This window comes from Callorhinus ursinus, unplaced genomic scaffold (assembly GCF_003265705.2).
Source record: "Callorhinus ursinus isolate GAN/ISIS: 27379988/994484 unplaced genomic scaffold, GSC_fseal_2.0 scaffold35, whole genome shotgun sequence".
NCBI classification, from domain to species: Eukaryota; Metazoa; Chordata; class Mammalia; order Carnivora; family Otariidae; genus Callorhinus; species Callorhinus ursinus.
In genome coordinates, this window is record NW_027397097.1 from 2,221,322 (window position 1) to 2,240,354 (window position 19,033).

The following is a 19,033-nucleotide window of genomic DNA, read 5'->3' on the forward strand; positions in this document are numbered from 1 at the left end:
AGACCTGAATTCAAACCTCACCTCGTCCACCCTCTGGCGAGCTGACCCTGGGGAAGTTAATTCACCTCCCTGAATTTTCATTTCCTCATCTCTAACATGGAGACAGTGAACTCACACCACCTTGCAGGATCCTGGTGGGATGCTGGTGAGGATTAGGTGCGATAATATACACAAAGAATGTGGCAGAGTCTCTGGCCCAGAGCAAATGTATAGGCAGAAGTGGTGGTGTGAGGGACTCAAGTGGACAGCACAGGAGCTGGCCCCTGACAGGCCTTTGGTAAATGTTACTTCTCTCCTCCTTCACTGCATTTTGATAATTATCTAACCCAGTGCTTTTTTGGAGGATGAGGTGGGGGCACTGGAACCCTTTTACCTAATTTAAGCTGTATGGGCTCCACAGATGAAGAATTCTCTGGCTCAAGCAGAATCTAGGAGCCTAGTCCACTTAGATGTCCCCACTGCCCAGAAATGGCTCCTTCCTGAAGAAGCCTAGGTCTGAGGGTACCATCTCAATACCAACTGGGTCCTGGGGACACCTCCACTGCACAAGGCAGCTCATCTCTGCCTGTCGGTTTTCCTTATGTGGTAGAGAATTCTGCCTCTAGGTGCTTTCCATGCACTGATCTATGGGGCCTCTTAGAACATATCTTTTTCCTCTGTCATAGGCAAACATGACTTTTCTTGCCACTCTGTTGGTTTGGGTATAAACACTTTGGTCTCCCTAAGTCTTCTTCAGGGAAATTTTTTATCTCCTATAACTCTTTGGTGTCATGATTTTAGGTGGTTTTAGTATTCCTGTTATTTTCTTGGGCAAGGAGAAAGGGGCCTTAACTTCTACGGGGGTGAGTATGGGGGAAAGGTTGTACTGTGATCTGGCTGGTTTCTTTTTCTTTTTTTAATTAATTTTTTTTAAAAAGACTGTATTTATTTATTTGACAGAGAGAGACACAGCGAGAGAGGAAACACAAGCAGGGAAGAGTGGGAGAGGGAGAAGCAGGCTTCCCGTTGAGCAGGGAGCCCGATGTGGGACTTGATCCCAGGACCCTGGGATCATAATCCGAGCCGAAGGCAGACGCTTAACAACTGAGCCACCCAGGGGCCGAAGGAGACTCTCTGCTGAGCAGGGAGCCTGATTCTGGACTTGATCCCAAGACCCTGGAATCATGACCTGAGCTGAAGGCAGACTCAACTGACTGAGCCACCCAGGTACCTTTTTCTTTTTTTTTTTAATTTAAAGATTTATTTACTTATTCTGGGGGGGGTAGGGTGAGGAGCGCATGAGTGGAGGGAGGAGCAGAGGGAGAGGGTAAGCAGACTCCTCGCTGAGCATGGAGCCTGACCCGGCCCCATCCTGTAACCTCAAGATCATGACCTGAGCTGAAATCAAGAGTCAGATGCCCAACTGAATGAGCTATCCAGGCACCCCTGGCTGGTTTCTTAGGAGCTTAGAGTGTCCTGGGAAAGATCCAACCTGTGGCCTTAATCTAGGCATATCCTGATTCTCCCCCTACCTGGAACCCCAAATATCTATTCAGAAAAACTTCTGAAAAGGATCAGACTTTTTTTTTTTCCTTAAAGATTTTATTTATTCAGGGCGCCTGGGTGGCTCAGTTGGTTGGGCGACTGCCTTCAGCTCAGGTCATGATCCTGAAGTCCCGGGATCGAGTCCCGCATCGGGCTTCCTGCTGCTCGGTGGGGAGTCTGCTTCTCCCTCTGACCCTCTCTCCTCTCATGTGCTCTCTCTCTCTCTCTCATTCTCGCTCTCGCAAATAAAATCTTTAAAAAAAAAAGATTTTATTTATTCATTTGACAGAGACACAGCGAGAGAGGGAACACAAGTAGGGGGAGTGGGAGAGGGAGAAGCAGGCTTCCTGCTGAGCAGGGAGCCCGATGCGGGGCTCGATCCCAGGATCAATCAGGACCCGAGCCGAAGGCAGACGCTCAACGACTGAGCCACCCAGGTGCCCCTGGATCAGACTGTTTGATAAAAATGTACAGGATCCTGGGATTAAACCAGGTTAAAGGTTACTGCTTTATGCTCTTTTCCAAATGCTTAGCACAGTTTGTATTTTAAAAAAATGTGTTGAATGAATGAATGGCTTCTTAAGGCATTAGCTATGAGCCCAGGCTTGTGAAAAGCTAGCTAATGGAAGAACCTAGGAAAGGAAAATACTTGGTCTGTATATATTCTATTTGGGGGAGGAGAGAAAGATGGGAGAAGGCACTTGGTAAGTCTCCTACTACTGTTCCTGGCTTTTTTTTTTTTTTTAAAGATTTTATTTATTTATTTGACAGAAAGAGACACAGTGAGAGAGTGAACACAAGCAGGGGGAGTGGGAGAGGGAGAAGGAGGCTTCCTGCTGAGCAGGGAGCCTGATGCGGGGCTCGAACCCATGACCCTGGGATCATGACCTGAGCTGAAGGCAGACACTTAATGACTGAGCCACCCAGGCGCCCCTGTTCCTGGCTTTTTGAGGCAATGCAGAGGAAGCCTACAGGGACTAAGGACAAGGCCCTGCTTTGACAGGGTTCCAAGAGAGGAGAAGATAGGGCAGGTGACCCGCCCTGTAGAAGCAGAGGGTACTGGGCTGAGAGGCACTAGGAAGAAGCCACCCAGGAAAGCAGGAGTGGGGGAGTGATCATCTTAATAAAAGCCATATGCAATTAGCTTCAGAAGCCCTCACCTGGAGCCGGCAGCAACCAGCTCCCCATGCTGCATCTTGGCTGGATAATCGTGGCCACTGGTTTCCATCATTCTTGATTTAATATGGCACCCCTCCTGGCTGTGAGTGCATTTACAGGAAAGGGCTGGAAGGCTGGGGTGAAGCCTATCTAGGCTCTCTCTCAGAGGTGGGTGGCTGGGATGAGTGGTTCTTTGGGGACGGTTACAGAGAGAAGGGGTATGTTAGGCACCCCTATTACAGGGTATCCCTCAGGGAACAGGTCTGACAATGAACCTGGCAATGTGTTCACTGAAAGGGCAGCTGAGGCAGGGGTGGGAGTGATGAGTAGGCAGAATGAGACCCTGGGTAAGAATGTAGTAGGTATGGAGGAGGGAAGAGAAGAAAGGCCAAGCTACAATTTGCCTCCTCATGGAAGGTCAGGGCCACAGAGCCTACTGGCTGCTTTCAGATACACTCATATACGCCCCATCCTCCTGACCCTGACCTCAACTAGCATCACAGGGTTTCTGCCATGTTCTGAAGCTGGAATGACAGAAAGGACTGGGCAGGAAAGTCACCAAAGGGACCAGCGGGCAACAGATAAGACCGGGGTCAGGGGATGATGGAAAAAAACCCTGAGTGCAGGAGATGATGGTAAGAGGAGCCCAGGAGGTACAATAAAGAAGCCTGGAGAATGAGAGAGGCACCCAGGGGATTTGGAAGTCTCTTGAGCTAGCTCATCAAGTACATATCCCTGTAGAGGAAGTCAGGGGACAGGGCAGGTATCAGTTCTACCACACTTGGTGACTGTTATGTCAGCACCCCGGATTGCATTCTCCTCGCTTGCGGCCCCATCCTCCTTGCTGCCAGAGTGATGTTTTAATATGTAAATCAGATCATGTCATTCTGCAAATAGCTGGGCTGATCCAAGGACTGGTGAGAGAAGGTTAAGAGGGGCAAGGACTGGCTCAAGTGAGAAGATGAGTTGTGTTCTCAGTGCATCCTATCAGGAGGCACGAGCATGTTGATTATCCTACAACTGGTGATGTTAACTTTGATCACTTGGCTAAGGTGGTCTGTGCCAGGTTTCTTTACTACCATTTCCCCCTTTGTAATTCGTAAGTATCCTGAAGGATGAGGATCTGAGCCTATGTAAATAATCCTGTTACTCCTCAAACTCCCACTCACTAGTTTTAGCATCAACTGTGAAGTCTCACCCGATAGGGGTCTAGCTGTTCTAATCCTCATGGCCCTAGGAAGTTCAGAGCATCTCCTCCTCCCCTGTACAGAGGTGAGGTAAATTAAAACAAAGTTCCTCTGGTAGCAAGTAATAGAGACAGAATGCTAACCCTTGCAGTCTGGCTCTAGAGCTTGCACTTGCCACCTTGCAGGTAAGAAAAGACCTGTTCCCTGCTTTGGGGAGTTCAGGGAGATGAGATTTAAAACACAAATCTCCTATTCCTACTCTTAGCACGGGGTTATCTAATGATTTTACTGAAAATAAACACCAGAAGATGTTCTTGCCAGAAATACATAACCTGAATTCAATCATAACGAAACATTAGATGAACCCAAATTGAGGGACATTTTACAAAATAACCTGCTTGAACTCATTAAATGTCAAGGTCATGAAAGACAAGGAAAAACTGAGGAACCATTCTAGGTTAAAGGAGACTACTAAAGAGACATGAAACTAAATCCAACCTGGGATCCAGAATTCTCTTTTCTTGTAAGGATTATCATTGGGACAACTGGTAAAATGTGAATAACATCTGCAGATTAGTTAATATAAAGATTAATGCCCTGCTTCTGAGGACTGTACCAAGGTAAGTAAATGTCTTTGTTTTTTAGGAAACACAACTATTTAGGGGTAAAGGGGCATCATGTGTATAACTTACTTTTAAATAGGTCAGAAAAAATTATGTATCTTTCTCTATATGATTATAGATTATATATAATATTTATATACATCATAAAGCAAACGTGATAAAATTAACAATAGGTAACGTGGACGAAGAGTTTACAGAATTCACTGCACTATTTTTGAAATTATGTAAAAATAAATCAGGATAATGCTTACCCTTGGGGGATGGGTAGTGACTGGAAGAAGTATAAGGTGGGTTTCTGAATATAATGGTCTATTTCTTGATCAGATGTGTTTAGTTTGTGAAAATTCAGTGAGATATATACTTGTGATATATGCACCTTATAAAAGTATATTTCAATACAAAGTTTTTAAAAAGTTAAAAACAAAAGACAGGGCAAAAGCTTGTCCCCCTAAAGCAGATAGCTCTGTGTCTGGCCCACAGTGAATACGTAAACCTGCAACGAAGGTCAGATGGTACTGCTGTCCCTGTAAGGCCAAGCACAGGGCTAGGCATGTAGTATGTTGGCACTTGAAATGAGATGCAGCGGGGAGCAGGCTGGGCAAAATGGGGAAGGGGTATCACTTCACCCTAAGAGAGGAGTAAGAGAACCCTCTTACCCTCTTGTGTACCTCACCCCTTCTCTTCTAGAGGGCTTTCCCCAGCTCTGATGGGCGCACCCAGGCTTACAGCCCAGAATGCAGGCCCAGGGGAGCACTGCATCCCCAGCTACCCCTGAAGCAAATGAAAAAATATAGATATAGGAAATGTGCTTGTGATTCTGTCACGGGGATATGCAAATAAAATATATATGATAGGCTTATCTGCCTAATATTCCTGCCAATTCATTCTCTGGGTGTGATTAAAATGAGCAATAAATTCCTCGTGAGTCTCGGTGGAATGAGGATTCAGGAGTGGAGATGCACGCTGGCACCAGCACATCCCCCTCAGCTGAATATTCATCATGGAATAGCTCCCCATATTTTTGTTTTATCTGCCATCATGTGCACAAAGATATATTTCTACCTCTCTCCCTCATCTCTTAGTTAAAACATGAAAATGGTCTACTCTCCATGTAGTAAAATTCTTCAAACTGAGATCACAAGCTACCTTCTCTATGAAGCCTGCCCTGCTCGTTCTGCCTGGAGGTGGTCCATGCTTTCTTGGAGCCCCCCCAAACTCTCTGCAGACCACTCCTAACGTACAAACCAGTCTGTGGGTATGAGAGCTAAGAGTGCCTGCCTCTCCCCCATCCTCCTCTTCTAGCCAGCCAGCTCAGAGGACAGGGGCTGGGCTTCATCTACTTCTGAATCTTCTCAGGGGGCCCAAGGAAGCTACTGCACAGAGAATGCTGAGAAACTGAGCAAACTGACAGTAAGGAGAAAATCATTTAGGCCACTTAAGGTGACAGAGATTCTTAGATAAGTGATACATTTTAAAAGGCAGAATGAAATTAAAGATTATGCTTATGGATAACTTGAAAATGGGAAAATTATCAAGAAATAATATTAAGCAGAGCACCTGGCTGGCTCAGTCGGAAGAGCATGCAGCTCTTGATATCAGGTTCATGAGTTCAAGCCCCCACATTGGGTGTAGAGATTACTAAAAAAATAAGTAAACTTAAAAAAAAAAAAAGAATATTAAGTGGAAAAAAACCCCCAGATTCCAAATATGGAACTAGGATCATAACTCAAACACCTTCAGGGCCAAGTAGGAAATATAAATGTCTGACAGGCCAGCACATAATATAATAAGGAGTTGAGGGGCCTGTGGCTGGAGAATCCACACTCCCAACCCCCAAGGGGTCACATTTTTTAAATAAATTCTTGGGTGGCAAAATAAAATATGGCTGCCAGTTTGAGACTCCTGTATATACAGTAGGCTATCAATCAGGTTTAAAAAAAGAGGCCAACTATATATAGATAGATAGAAAAGGTCCAGAAAAGGCAGATCTAATATCATAAAAAGAAATCCTCTCATTCATATCCCAATAGTTACTTAAAACAACTTGATTTTCTGGAAGTCATCTGCTTTCTTTTCTTTCCTTTTTTAAAGATTTTATTTATTTATTTGACAGAGAGAGAGATAGTGAGAGCAGGAACACAAGCAGGGGGAGTGGGAGAGGGAGAAGCAGGCTTCCCGCTGAGCAGGGAGCCCGATGCGGGGCTCGATCCCAGGACCCTGGGATCATGACCTGAGCTGAAGGCAGACACTAAATGACTGAGCCACCGAGGCGCCCCAGTCATCTGCTTTCTTTCTTTCAGCTTCAGTTTTTGTTTTGTTTTGTTTTTTTTAAGATTTTATTTATTTATCTGATAGAGAGAGAGAGCACAAGTAGGCAGAGTGGCAGGCAGAGGGAGAGGGAGAAGCAGGCCCCCCGCAGAGCAGGGAGCCAGATGCGGGGCTTGATCCCAGGACCCCAGGATCATGACCTGAGCCGAAGGCAGCCACTTAACCGACTGAGCCACCCAGGCGCCCCTCAGCTTCAGTTTTCCCATCTGTAAAATGGAGGTAGTAAGAGCTGCTTCAAAGATTTGTTATAGGATTAGAAAAAACACAGAGAGCACCTGGCACAGCACCTATTATTCACTTGGGCACTAGCCTTGTACTAACATGGCCAACATTAAGCCCCTCTAAGGCAGCCAAATTTAGTTAAGGGTTCCTCAGCAGCCCTAACCCCTCCACCTATGCTGGCACTAAGAGGCCTGCCCTCTGTCATACCACTGAACACACCATGGGCTCTCTTGGCCAAGTCCAGGGTGTGCTCTCATGGGGACAGCTATTGTGCCTGAGAGGGATGACAGGAGTGCAGTCCCCGAGGTTATCTGAAACATGTGTAGGGACTTCCTTAAGACACCTGAGGAAACTGACCTGACCTCGAGGGCTGCTCCTAGGGGTGGAAAATCTGAACAGAGAGGAAGGAAGTGCTTGTTCTCTAGGAACGTTCACTCTTGCTAGTCCCAGGCACTCCTCAGGATGTGCTGTGAAAGCCCATCTCCCTTCCTACTCTCCCACCTTCTCTGGAAGAAACTACCACAAGATAGTTACTAAGGATCCCAGGGAGACAAACTATATGGTTAATGCTGGTTGCCAGATATTTCCAGTTCTCCCCCTTCTGGGTACATGGTAGGATTACTCGTCTTGGCCTCTTGTGATTGGGTGGGAACAAGGCATTAGTTCTGTCCAGTGAGTTGTGAGCGGAAGTAAAGGGTCTACTTATAGACTGAGCATTTAACTACCGATGCAAGACCCTCCAGAGCATTCTTTTCCCTCTGGCCAGCAACCTGCAACATCCCAGAGGGTGGCTCTAATGCCAGTCTAGTCTCTGAGGACCTATGATGAACAGAGACCATCATGGACAGGCTGCATGAAGCCAAAAATAAATCTTCACTATTTTATACCACTGAAATCCTGGGTTGTTACAACATAATCTGGTTTATTCTGACCAATACATAGATAATTGTATACTGAATGGAACCTTAGAAACCATTTTGTGCAATGCTTTCATTTCACAGAGGTAAACTGAGCTTCAGTGAAGGGAAATACTAGCTCCATGTCACCCAGTCAGTAAGTGGTGGAGTTGGGATCACAACTCATGTCTTGTGTGTCTCAGTCCAGTGACTTAAGGGCTCTTACTCAAGACATAGAATATCTGACACTAGGTGGGACCTGTCATACTGAATCATCTCAAGGCACTTCAGCCAATGTGCCAAAAGAGACTCCATGATGATGGAAAGAGCAGAAGAGTGAGAGTCAGTAACCAAGTCTGCTCTTTCACGAAGATGGCACCAAAACCGAAGAAGGGAAGCCCCTGCCCCTCCCAAAGCCAAAGCAAAGCCAAAGCCAAAGCCAAGGCTTTTAAGGCCAAGAAAGCAGTGCTGAAAGACATCCACAGTAACAAAGAAAAGAAGGTCCGCATGTCACCTATATTCCCATGGCCCAAGACACTGCGTCTCTGAAGGCAGCCCAAATATCCTCCAAAGAGCGCCCCCAGGAGAAACAAACTTGACCACTATGCCATCATCAAGTTCACCCTGACTACTGAGTCAGTCATGAAGAAAATAGAAGACAACAACACACTTGTGTTCATTGTGGATGTCAAGGCCACCAAACACCAGATCAAACAGGCTGTGAAGAAGCTCTAGGACATTGATGTGGCCAAGGTTAATACCCTGATCAGGCCTGATGGAGAGAAGAAGGCCTATGTTTGATTGGCTCCTGACTATGATGCTTTGGATGTTGCCAACAAAACTGGAATTATCTAAACTGAGTCCAGCTGGCTAAATCTAAATTTTTTACCATAAAAAGAAAACAAACAGGGGAGGGGGGTGGGGGGATGGGTTAGCCTGGTGATGGGTATTAAAGAGGGCATGTTCTGTGTGGGGCACTGGGTGTTATGCACAAACAATGAATTATGGAACACTACATCAAAAAGTAATGATGTAATGTATGGTGATTAACATAACAATAAAAAAATTTAAAGAAAAAACAAATAAAAAAAGAAAATGAGTCTTTCATTTCTACTCCTACCACTGAACCTACTACATGACCTTGTATTCAAGTCTGTTAGTTTCTGTTTTGACACTAAAGCACTTTGGGGCCAAAGGCAGCCATGTCACATCCCTGGGCCCCAGTTTCCTCAGCAGTAAGATGAGTCCACTGTTTAGGCTTCAGAGATTTGAAACGTGTGCCCTGCAGAAGGACCCCCACAGAAGCTGCCTGGGAGAGAAGGGCTAGGCAAGGTGGCTGTGGCGCTGGCCCACCTCTTAGCTTTAGTTTCCTCCGACTTGTGCTCGCTTTGGCAGCACATATACTAAAAATAGTTTCCTCTGACTTATTTGTTTAGGCTTTGGTAGGATTTCCGACCACTGGACTTGATGATTTCTGAGGTCCTTGGCAGCTCTGAGATTTGTGATACTAGTTCTTGGGTTCTGCCCAGTAGTTCCTGAGGGATAGCGTGGTGGCTGGGAAGAGCAGAAGGCAGCCTGCATTTAGGGAGTTCAAAAGTTTGGTTGAGAAGATCAATTTATAATGGAGATATTTTTGGCTTAGACTGTACCAGGCTCTCTGGAGTATGTGTGGAAGGGAGTGGTGAGGGAATGATTCTGGAAGGAGTGATGATGGGAAAGGATTGCCTGTGAGATTAAAGAATATGTGAGGCCTGGGGTAATAGTACTTGGGCTAAAGATTTTGTCTAACTATCCCTGGTCCTATGAAAAGGAGCTAGAAGGCCTATTACCTCAACAACTGAATTTGAAGATTAGTCCTCAGAAGTCAGAAGTGGCTCAGGCCTCTGCCTGGTCATGACAGGGGCAGCTTCCTATTCTTGATGAGATTGGGGGCTAGATTTGTATTTAAACAGACAATAATCATCTAAGGAGAAGTGGCTTTGGTATGGAGCCAGACATAATTTAATGAGTGAAAGATTAAATGCAGCACGGAGTGCCCACAGGCCTTCTCCTTTCTCTGAGACTTACCTTTGCCTCAGAAGTCCTCAGAAGCTTCATCACCTCCCCTTCTCGGGCATAATCCAAGGGTGTGTGTCCCATTTCATTCCTCTGCAGGGGGTTGGCTCCTGGCAAGAAGAGGAGTAGTCAAAGACTCTATGAATGATCGGTGGGGCCTCAGCCTTCCCTCAGAGTTGACTTGGGCCCTGATTTCAGAGGAAGGAATTCCCATGGAAACAGGGAGCAACAAAACCTAAGAGATTGTAGAATAGTGTGAAAAACATGTCAAGGTACTCTGAGAGGACAGTCCTTAGTTCTCTGGCAGAGAGGTTAGGGTATCGGGGTTCCTACACATACATGCACACATGTGCAGAAACATACTACTCATACTACTATACACAAAGATGCGTTATATACACATAGATGTGTTGTACACAAATACACACACACACCCCCAAATACACAGAGCTATCCTACCACCAATGCGTCAGTCATTAAAATGTCCCTATGATTAAGCTCATTTGCATAAAGATGAATATTCATTAATAAAATCATATAAAAGGGTTCCTTTCTAAAGCACAGAATATCCAAAAAAAGGTAAAACAGCCCCCTTTTTTCCTGCTCTCTGCTCCGCACTCTCTCCTTTAATGCTTTTTTACCTTGGTATTTCCTGCCTACCAGAGTTAGCAGAGTCCTCTGAAAGGAAGTGGACATCACCAGGAACCTGGCTATGGTAGCCCCAAGGTTTGATGCTCTTACCAATGCTAACTGTTGGTGAGTGTGTGCATGTGGGCAGGCATTTCTTCCAATCATTAATTCCTGTAATTGGAGGACAAAGAACTTGGGAGTATGATAAAAAGAAGGGGCTTGCCCAGGCCATGCATCTACCTTCTTTCTATGTTCTGGCAGCTGATGAGCCTATATATCAAGTGTCTACTTGGTGTAATGTCTTGGCAGATTTGGAGGAAAGGCTCCCCTGACCTCCATATTGTTAGAATCTCCTTCCCAAAGCCCAGGTCTGAACACCTCACTCCCCTCTTCAAAAACTATACATTCCATTCAGTTTGGCAAACCTTGAATGTGTAGGGCTTGAGACACAGAAGAATTACATCTGGCCTGGCCCCGAAGCACTTCTCTCAGAGCAGGGAGACTGAAACATAAGAAAGCTATGCCTTGAACAGAGCAGATGCTCAAGAACTAGGTACTAAACAGAACATTCCTTGATCTTTCTTGCTAAGGAAGTACTGTCTAAAAGTAAGGAAGGGTTAAGACAGTCCCTGCCATAAGGATGTAGTGGGCTGGCTGGGAACACTAAATATGCACGCAAAGGCACATCAGCATGGGGCCTGGCTCAAGGTGGGTCTGTCTAGCTACTGTTTGCGGATGGACTGTAAAACTCAGCATTTCTCATTCCTAGGCTGTGGAAACATTTGTTCCAGGATATAAAACTATTCCTACTGAAGTTCTCTGCTTCTTAAAGGTTTATAAATTTATCAACAATTGTAAGCATTTATTAAGCATTTACATGTGGCTGTCTGCCTGGGCTGCAGAGGAACAGGTGTGGGAGGGAGGAGGAGGGAGTGGGGCAGAGAGCAAGAAGTATGATCCAGGCCAAGGATACTTATTATCAATGAGAAAAATTAATACTTTTATACATGATCCTATTTTCTAATAGGAATTTGAAATAAAATATTTATATTTTTTTATTGATATAATTCACATAACATAAAATCCAACCTTTTAAAGTGTATAATTCAGTGGTTTTAAATATACTTACAGGGTTGTACAACCATCACCGATTTCAGAACATTTTTTTTTTAAAAAATTTTTTTTAAGATTTTATTTATTTATTCATGAGAGACAGAGAGAGAAAGAGAGAGAGAGAGAGAGAGAGAGAGAGAGAGAGAAGCAGTCTTCCCCACTGAGCAGGGAGCCCGATGCGGGGCTCGATCCCAGGACCCTGGGATCATGACCTGAGCCGAAGGCAGACGCTTAACCATCTGAGCTACCCAGGCGCCCTTCTTTTTTTTTTTTAAGATTTATTTATTTGACAGAGAGAGACACAGCGAGAGAGGGAACACAAGCAGGGGGAGTGGGAGAGGGAGAAGCAGGCTTCCCGCGGAGCAGGGAGCAGGACGCGGGGCTTGATCACAGGACCCGAAGGCAGACGCTTAACGACCGAGCCACCCAGGCGCCCTCTAGATCATTTTCATAACCTCGAAAAGAAACCCCATAACCATTCCCCCTAAACCCAGCAACCGTTAGTCTACTTTCTGTTCCTATAGATTCGCCTATATTTGACATTTATATAAATGGAAACATACAATATACGGCCTTTTCTGTCTGGCTTCTTTCAGTTAGCACGTTCTCAAGGTTCACTGATGTTGTAGTAGGTGTCATTCATGCTGCAACATGAAAGCAGGAATGCAGCATTCCTTTTCATGGATGAATAAAGCTCCATTCTGTGGATAGGCCACATTTTGTTTAGCCATTCATCAGTTGATGGGCATTTGGGTTGTTTCTCCCTTTGGCTATTGTGAACAATGCTGCTATGAACATATGTGTACAAGTCTTTGCGTGGAAGTGTTTTCACGACTCTTGTCCATAAATCTAGGAGTGGTGATAATAGGGGCTGCAGGTATTTACTGAGCACTGACTATGTGCCAGACACTGAGCTCTGAACTTCACGTACACTGTATCACTTAAACCTTGCAACCACTGTTGAGAGGGAGAAATTAAAATCCCCAGGCTACAGACATGAAAACTGGGGCCCAGGAAAGTGAACCAACTAGCCCAAGGTCACAAAGCTAATTATCTGCTTGGGCCAGGAGTCAAACCCATCGCTAGGTTTTCTCAACTCCAATTCTCCACACTCCCACAGGGCAGCCATGACACAGTCCTACCGAAAAATCCTTCCCTGGCTTTTCAGCGCTTACAGGATAAAGTGCCACCTCCCTGGTAAGCAGGGTGTCTGTGCTCTTCCTAACTAGTAGGCAAGTCCTTAGGGGCTCTGTCGGAGTCTCATTCTTTCAATTCTATTGGCGGTGACTGGGTGCTTTGTATCTGCAGGGCTCTTTATGTAGGATGACGGCGGACTGGCAAAACCAAGGAATAGTCTTCTTTTTGTATTTCTTTTTTTTTTTAAAGATTTTATTTATTTATTTGACAGAGAGAGAGACAGCGAGAGAGGGAACACAAGCAGAGGGAGTGGGAGAGGGAGAAGCAGGCTTCCCGCTGAGCAGGGAGCCCGATGCGGGTCTCAATCCCAGGACCCTGGGATCATGACCCGAGCCGAAGGCAGCCGCTTAACCGACTGAGCCACCCAGGCGCCCCTCTTTTTTGTATATCTTGACCACTCTGTAGCAACTGATACTTTGGCCACTCTCCTTTGAGTTCTATAAAACCATTTTTTCAGGTTTTCCTCACACCCCTGTAATCATCTCTTGCGCAGACTTCTCTTCCTGTCTTTAAGATTAGGTGTTACCTAGAGTTTGCATCAAGGCACAATTCCAGCTTTCCAGAAGCTAATGGGGATGAGAGATGACCAAACAACTACAACTTGGGCCGAATGTGTCAGTGTGCTGAAGGAGGGACAGACAGTACTGTGGGGGCCCAGGAAGGAATGAAGTACTAAGGGGCTTGTTCACCTGGTTTGGCCTTACCAGCCCATCCCTGGTCTCTCTGGTGCTCAACAGTGAGGGGCTCCACAAGGCTGAGGGCCAGTGGCAGATGGCATCTCCCCTTCCCCCCAAGTTCCTAGATCATGGCTAGGGCTGAAAGGGACCTACAATTCAGCAGTTTTGGAAAGGCCTCCTTTCTTAGGCAGCCTCAAGGGGAACTCAGTCGCTAGATATGGGCTGGAGTGAAAGGGGGATCTATAAGGGGAGACCTATAGAAGGGAAAGACAAGAGGAGCGAAGAGGAGAAGAGAAATGGAAGAGAAGGGGGGGAGGAGAGGAAGGGAAAGTGAGAGAGAAGACAGTGGGAGACTGCGTCAAACAAGTGCTGTCAGTGATCTATATTTGCTTACAGAATGAAAAATGTGTGCCATAAACATTGGCCACTGAGTAATTTCTAGTAGGAGTCGTGTCACTTCTCATAAAGGATGGGATGGGGACAGGTAGGACATCTCTGCATCTGGGCCAGCCAGCACAGGGATGCCTTTTAAAGGAGTGTTGGGCCTATCTCTAGCTCAGGAGGCTCCCGGTCAGTCCCCACCCCAGCCACTCCTGAGGGGGGAAGCCAGCCGGTTTCCCCAAGGTTCTGCAGCCTCAGGGCAGCACTTCTGCTCCCACTTTAGGAAGGCTGAGTGGGGGCACCATGGAAAATATCCATCTAATATTAGTCCCCCAGCCCCCCACACCTTTGCTCTCATGCTCTGACTTGACTAATTGCTGTAATAATTGATAGAACCTGACTTCTACAACTGATCGATTTCACCTCCACGACCAACGGCCACAAGCCATTATACTCCAATAAATAACCACACTGGGTCTCACCCGCCTGCCCTCTCCGGGGGCATCAGGATAGCCTGTGCCCTGGCCTGACCTCCCCTTGTCTCCCACCCAGGGCCCCTCAGGGCCGAGCAGCTGGTCTAGAGGGTCAGGCCTCTGGGAGCAAGTGAGAGGGCCGAATGGAGGTGGGGAGTGCTAATCGCAGGCCATCCGTCACCTCCCACTGGCTGTCTGGGGCTGGGGCCAACACCTGGAGCACCCCAGGCAGTATAGTGCAGGACCCCTCCTCTCCTCTCCCTGCTCCAGATTAGTGTGTCCCAGCTTATAATATTTGATAAATAGCAGACTGGCTTCCTGGCAGCCCTGCTGCGGCTGTGCCTGCCCGCTACAGCTGTGGAAGGTCACTCATTGGGGAAATATGTTTCTGTCAGTGGTATTGAAAAAAGTTTAGTGGAGTGACAGGCCTCAATTTTTCAAATTTTATTAACTCCATCCTCTTAACCATTTGTCTTGAATTCCTTCAGATTCTCGGGGACCTGTCAATAGGGTTTGGGTCAGGAAAGTAAGGTGTGTGTGTCGGGGGGTGGTATGGGCTGGTCCTGGCTGGTACCAGTGGCTGGCTTGGGTCTCATCATGTAAAGCAGTGGAAATGGTGTTGGTAGGACAAAAGGCTGGCCCACTGGAACCCAAGGAACCCCCTGCTCTTCTCTGGCATAGTGCCTGCCTTTGGTTTGACACAATCATAGATTTTCTGAGTGGAAAAACACCTTAATGGTGAGCTCTTCCAATTCCCAAGAAGAGACGCCCCTCTACTACATCAGAAACAGGTGGTCTCACCCTGGCTCCCCTGAATGTGCCCAGAACCTAGCCCCGAGCTCATGGTTCTCCAAGGGGTTCCTCCCACTAAACCAAGGACAGAACTTGGTTTCATATGAGTTCCACCTCTCCCTTCAACCTCACTCCCACCTTGGTCTTCCGGCAAACACCTGTTCATCCTTAAAGACCTGGTTCAGGGCGCCTGGGTGGCTCAGTTGGTTAAAGCGACTGCCTTCGGCTCAGGTCATGATCCTGGAGTCCCCGGATCGAGTCCCACATCGGGCTCCCTGCTCAGCGGGGAGTCTGCTTCTCCCTCTGACCCTCTTCCCTCTCGTGCTCTCTATCTCTCTCATTCTCTGTCTCTCAAATAAATAAATAAAATCTTAAAATAAAATAAAATAAAATAAAGACCTGGTTCAGGCTTTTCCAATAAACCTTCCTGGTTTCCCTCCATCCCAGGTTTGGAATCACCGTTTGTGCTCCCACAGGCCCTTCTGCTTCTACCTTAGTGATCATTCTGTGTGGAAACAGTCTGACTGCGTCCAAGACTTAGAGCTCTTCGAAGTCAGGGATCATGTCTGATCCACTGCTATATCCTTGCTACCCAGCACAGGGCCTGGCACAGAACAGGTTTCACTAAGATTTACCAAATGAATGGATTTCTCTCCAGGGACTATCTTCTGAGGACACACAAAACATGGCTGCTCTTCTGGCCTCAGAAGAGCCCTCTGACAGCAAGTGTGTGATCATGTCACTGACTCCTGTAGGCCAAAGCTCCTAGTCTCTTTTCTTGTCCCAAGACATCTCTCTGGAAAATTAGGTCAGGTCAGGCCCCAACACCCTCTAGGCTCTGTGGACAGGAAGTAGGGAGGAAGTGGTGGGTCAGACTGGCTCATTTGCCCTTCCTTGGGAGAGGGCTGAAATTAGGGTGGGGGAGGCGGCTTGTTACTCCCTCTACCTTTGTCACTACCCGTTCTGGCCCTCTGCCTACCTCTGTGAATATCAAAGAAGAAAACGCTAGTATAAGAAGGCTTTAAAAAAACACAACAGTAACTACCCTATACAAATGGGTTAGGCTCTATTATCAATAATACTGACATGCTCACACACTCCCCACTGTCCCCCACAGTTCTATCAGCCATACTGGCCTTCTAGTGATCTAGGTCTACCACCACTGAGTTTCCATGACTCACACCCTTCCCCTACATGTAGCTGGCTCCCAGCCCTCTAAAACAGCACTGGGTGGGGGAGCTTGCTCGGGTGGGGGTTACCACTCCCTGGCTGTGTGATCCAGGACACTTTCTTCACTTCTCTGGTGGTAATGATTGCTGCCTTGCCTACCTCTAGGGGTTTTGTTTGGACTGAGTAAAATAAAAAGCTTGAAAACGATTGGGGGGAAAAAAGACTGTATAATGTTCTTTGTAATAACGTTTATATTCACTCTTCCTTCCATTTTTACTGCTAGCTCCTTTACCACCTTCATCCTGATTTTCACTATTTCAACAGTTTGTTTACCCCCCATTTAGAAGTTTTTTGCTGAATATAAGGGAAATTTTTCCAATAATCAGAGATGTCTGTCAGTGTGGAGCGGTCTACTCTTTCTGGTTGTGAGTTCCCCACCAAGGAAGCATTCCTAGAAAGAATGACCATGTCAGAGAAACCACACGCCTTCCCTGTCTCCACACTGTTGTTTGGGCCACTCTTCACGCCTGGAAACCCACTCCTTATCTCCGACTACCCCTTCTTCAAGGTCCATCCCTCTGGGAAGCCTCTACCACCCTCCAGCTCTCAATACTCTCTGTCTGTCCATGGGCTCCTGTTGTCTTTCCAACACCCTCCCGTTCCTGGGGGCCCATCCCTGTTTAGTCCTCACAGCTAGTATGCATGTAGCCCCTCAGTTCAGAGAGAGAAGAGACCTGTCCAGAATGCGGCGAGAGGCTCCCACTACAAGGGAGATACATACTGTGTAGCCGGGGAGATGGGAAGCCACAGCACCAGCCAGAGAAGAGCAGAGGTGTTACAGTACGTGAGCACTAAGGAACCAGGAAGAGCCCCAGTTCCCTGATGTTTTGTCCTGAGCTATTTCCATAAATCACACCAGTGAGCATTCTCAAGATACATACACACACATATCTGTGCGCTTCTAGATCTGCCTCCCTTGTGACCAAAAACCTTTACCCAGCACTCACTACATGCCATATCCTGTGATGACTCCTTCCATGTATTTCATTCTTAACAATTTGAAGAAAGCAGAAGAGGTATTATTTTTCCCATTTTCCAGACGATTTAACGGAGTCTGGCAGAAGAGCAAGATGAAAAGAGATAAGCTAACATTTGTTGGGTATAAGGCCTTTCTTTGTACATAGTGTCTGAATTATTCATCATACAAAGACTCAGAGAAAAGAGGCTTAGAGAGCTGAAGTAATTTGCCCATGGTCACCCAGCAGACAAACAGTAGAGCTGGAATTTAAAGCACAGATTTATTACACTAGTCTTTCTTCTGTATTTGTTTGCAATTTTACATAATCAATTTTTGTTGTTGTTTTTTAAAGAAGCCAGGTCTGGTTTTTCCACCACATAGTGCTACTTTCCAAAGACCTGATGACTCAAAAACAGGCAAATCATCTCTCTTCTTCCCTTCCAGTGTGCTGATATGCTCCAAAACCAAGATATAGGAGGATTTCTAGAGGTAGGTTTGAGATAGACAGTTTTGTAAGGGTACAAAATGGGGTTCCTTTTCCTCTCATTCAGGGCTTCCCCATCTGGGGACCAGGTGAATAGTGACCCACATTAACTGACATCCTAGAAGATCATCTACAAGTCCTAACTCCCCAATGGACACAGTCAGTTGGGGTCCCTTGCCTTCAGAGAGGGGGATATCTAAAGTTCATGGAACAGAGAGCTACTGCCTCATGACTGGATCCAGCCATTCCATTAAAACCCACTGAGTACTGATGCTGGGCCAAGTGCTGGATACACAGTTGAATCAGACTGGTTCTTGCCTTTGGGCAAGACTCCCAGACTGATGGGAGACAGACAGGGACAGAAATAGTGACAATGTAGTATGGTGAGGGCAGACAAGGGGATGAGGATGATGACTCCCCTCCCCCCACTACAAGGGAGATACATACTATGTAGCTGGGAAGATGGGAAGCCACAGCACCAGCCAGAGAAGAGCAGAGGTGTTACAGTGCATGAGCACTAAGGAAAAAAAGACTGGAGAAGCCTGGGGAAGGGAAGGCTGGAGCCCAAGATGGTCATGGAGACTGTGAGTGGGAGACTGAGTGCTAGACTCAGGCCTTCTAGTCCAGGGCTCTTTCCACCTGCCCACAGTCTTGGGCCCTACACCCAAGCTTTTAGTTCCAAGTGACCAGAAGGACCGGGCCACACCAGCTGTCACTATTCTCTTCACTGGTGGCAAACTCCCGGAAACTTTCCCAGACCACTCTAGCCTACATGGACCATTTCCTCCTTTGAACCCCTATAACACTTAATTGATCATCACACACTTTTTATATACATATGTCTCATCTCCAGAATCAGATGTATTACTAAAGGGATGCCCTGTGAATATCCAGAGAAGGAAATGGTGATGATCGCCAGGCAATGAGGATGGGGTCATAGAAACCAAGTCATGCCAGACTAACCTCATTTCCTTTCTTCATCAGGATTATCTGTTTGCTCAATCAGGTGCAGTCAGGGCAAATGTGGACTTCATCAGACATTTGATGGGATATCTCAGGACAACCTGAGGACATGATGGAGAATTGTGGGCTGGGTGCCAGTACA

The 19,033-nt window shown here is 46.5% G+C and overlaps 1 protein-coding gene and 1 pseudogene across 4 annotated transcripts in view; one reads left to right on the plus strand and one right to left on the minus strand.

The window, feature by feature from the left end:
* The window catches only part of CLPB (ClpB family mitochondrial disaggregase), a 173,870-nt gene that overhangs the window by 61,784 nt on the left and 93,053 nt on the right, over positions 1–19,033 (minus strand). For all 4 annotated transcript variants that reach the window (XM_073879641.1, XM_025894277.2, XM_025894279.2 and 1 more), the window contains exon 6: positions 10,006–10,103. In XM_073879641.1, the coding sequence (XP_073735742.1) occupies positions 10,006–10,103 (98 nt within the window). The remainder of the gene's footprint in view (positions 1–10,005; positions 10,104–19,033) is intronic.
* Positions 8,022–8,793, plus strand: LOC112840788 (large ribosomal subunit protein uL23 pseudogene; annotated as a pseudogene).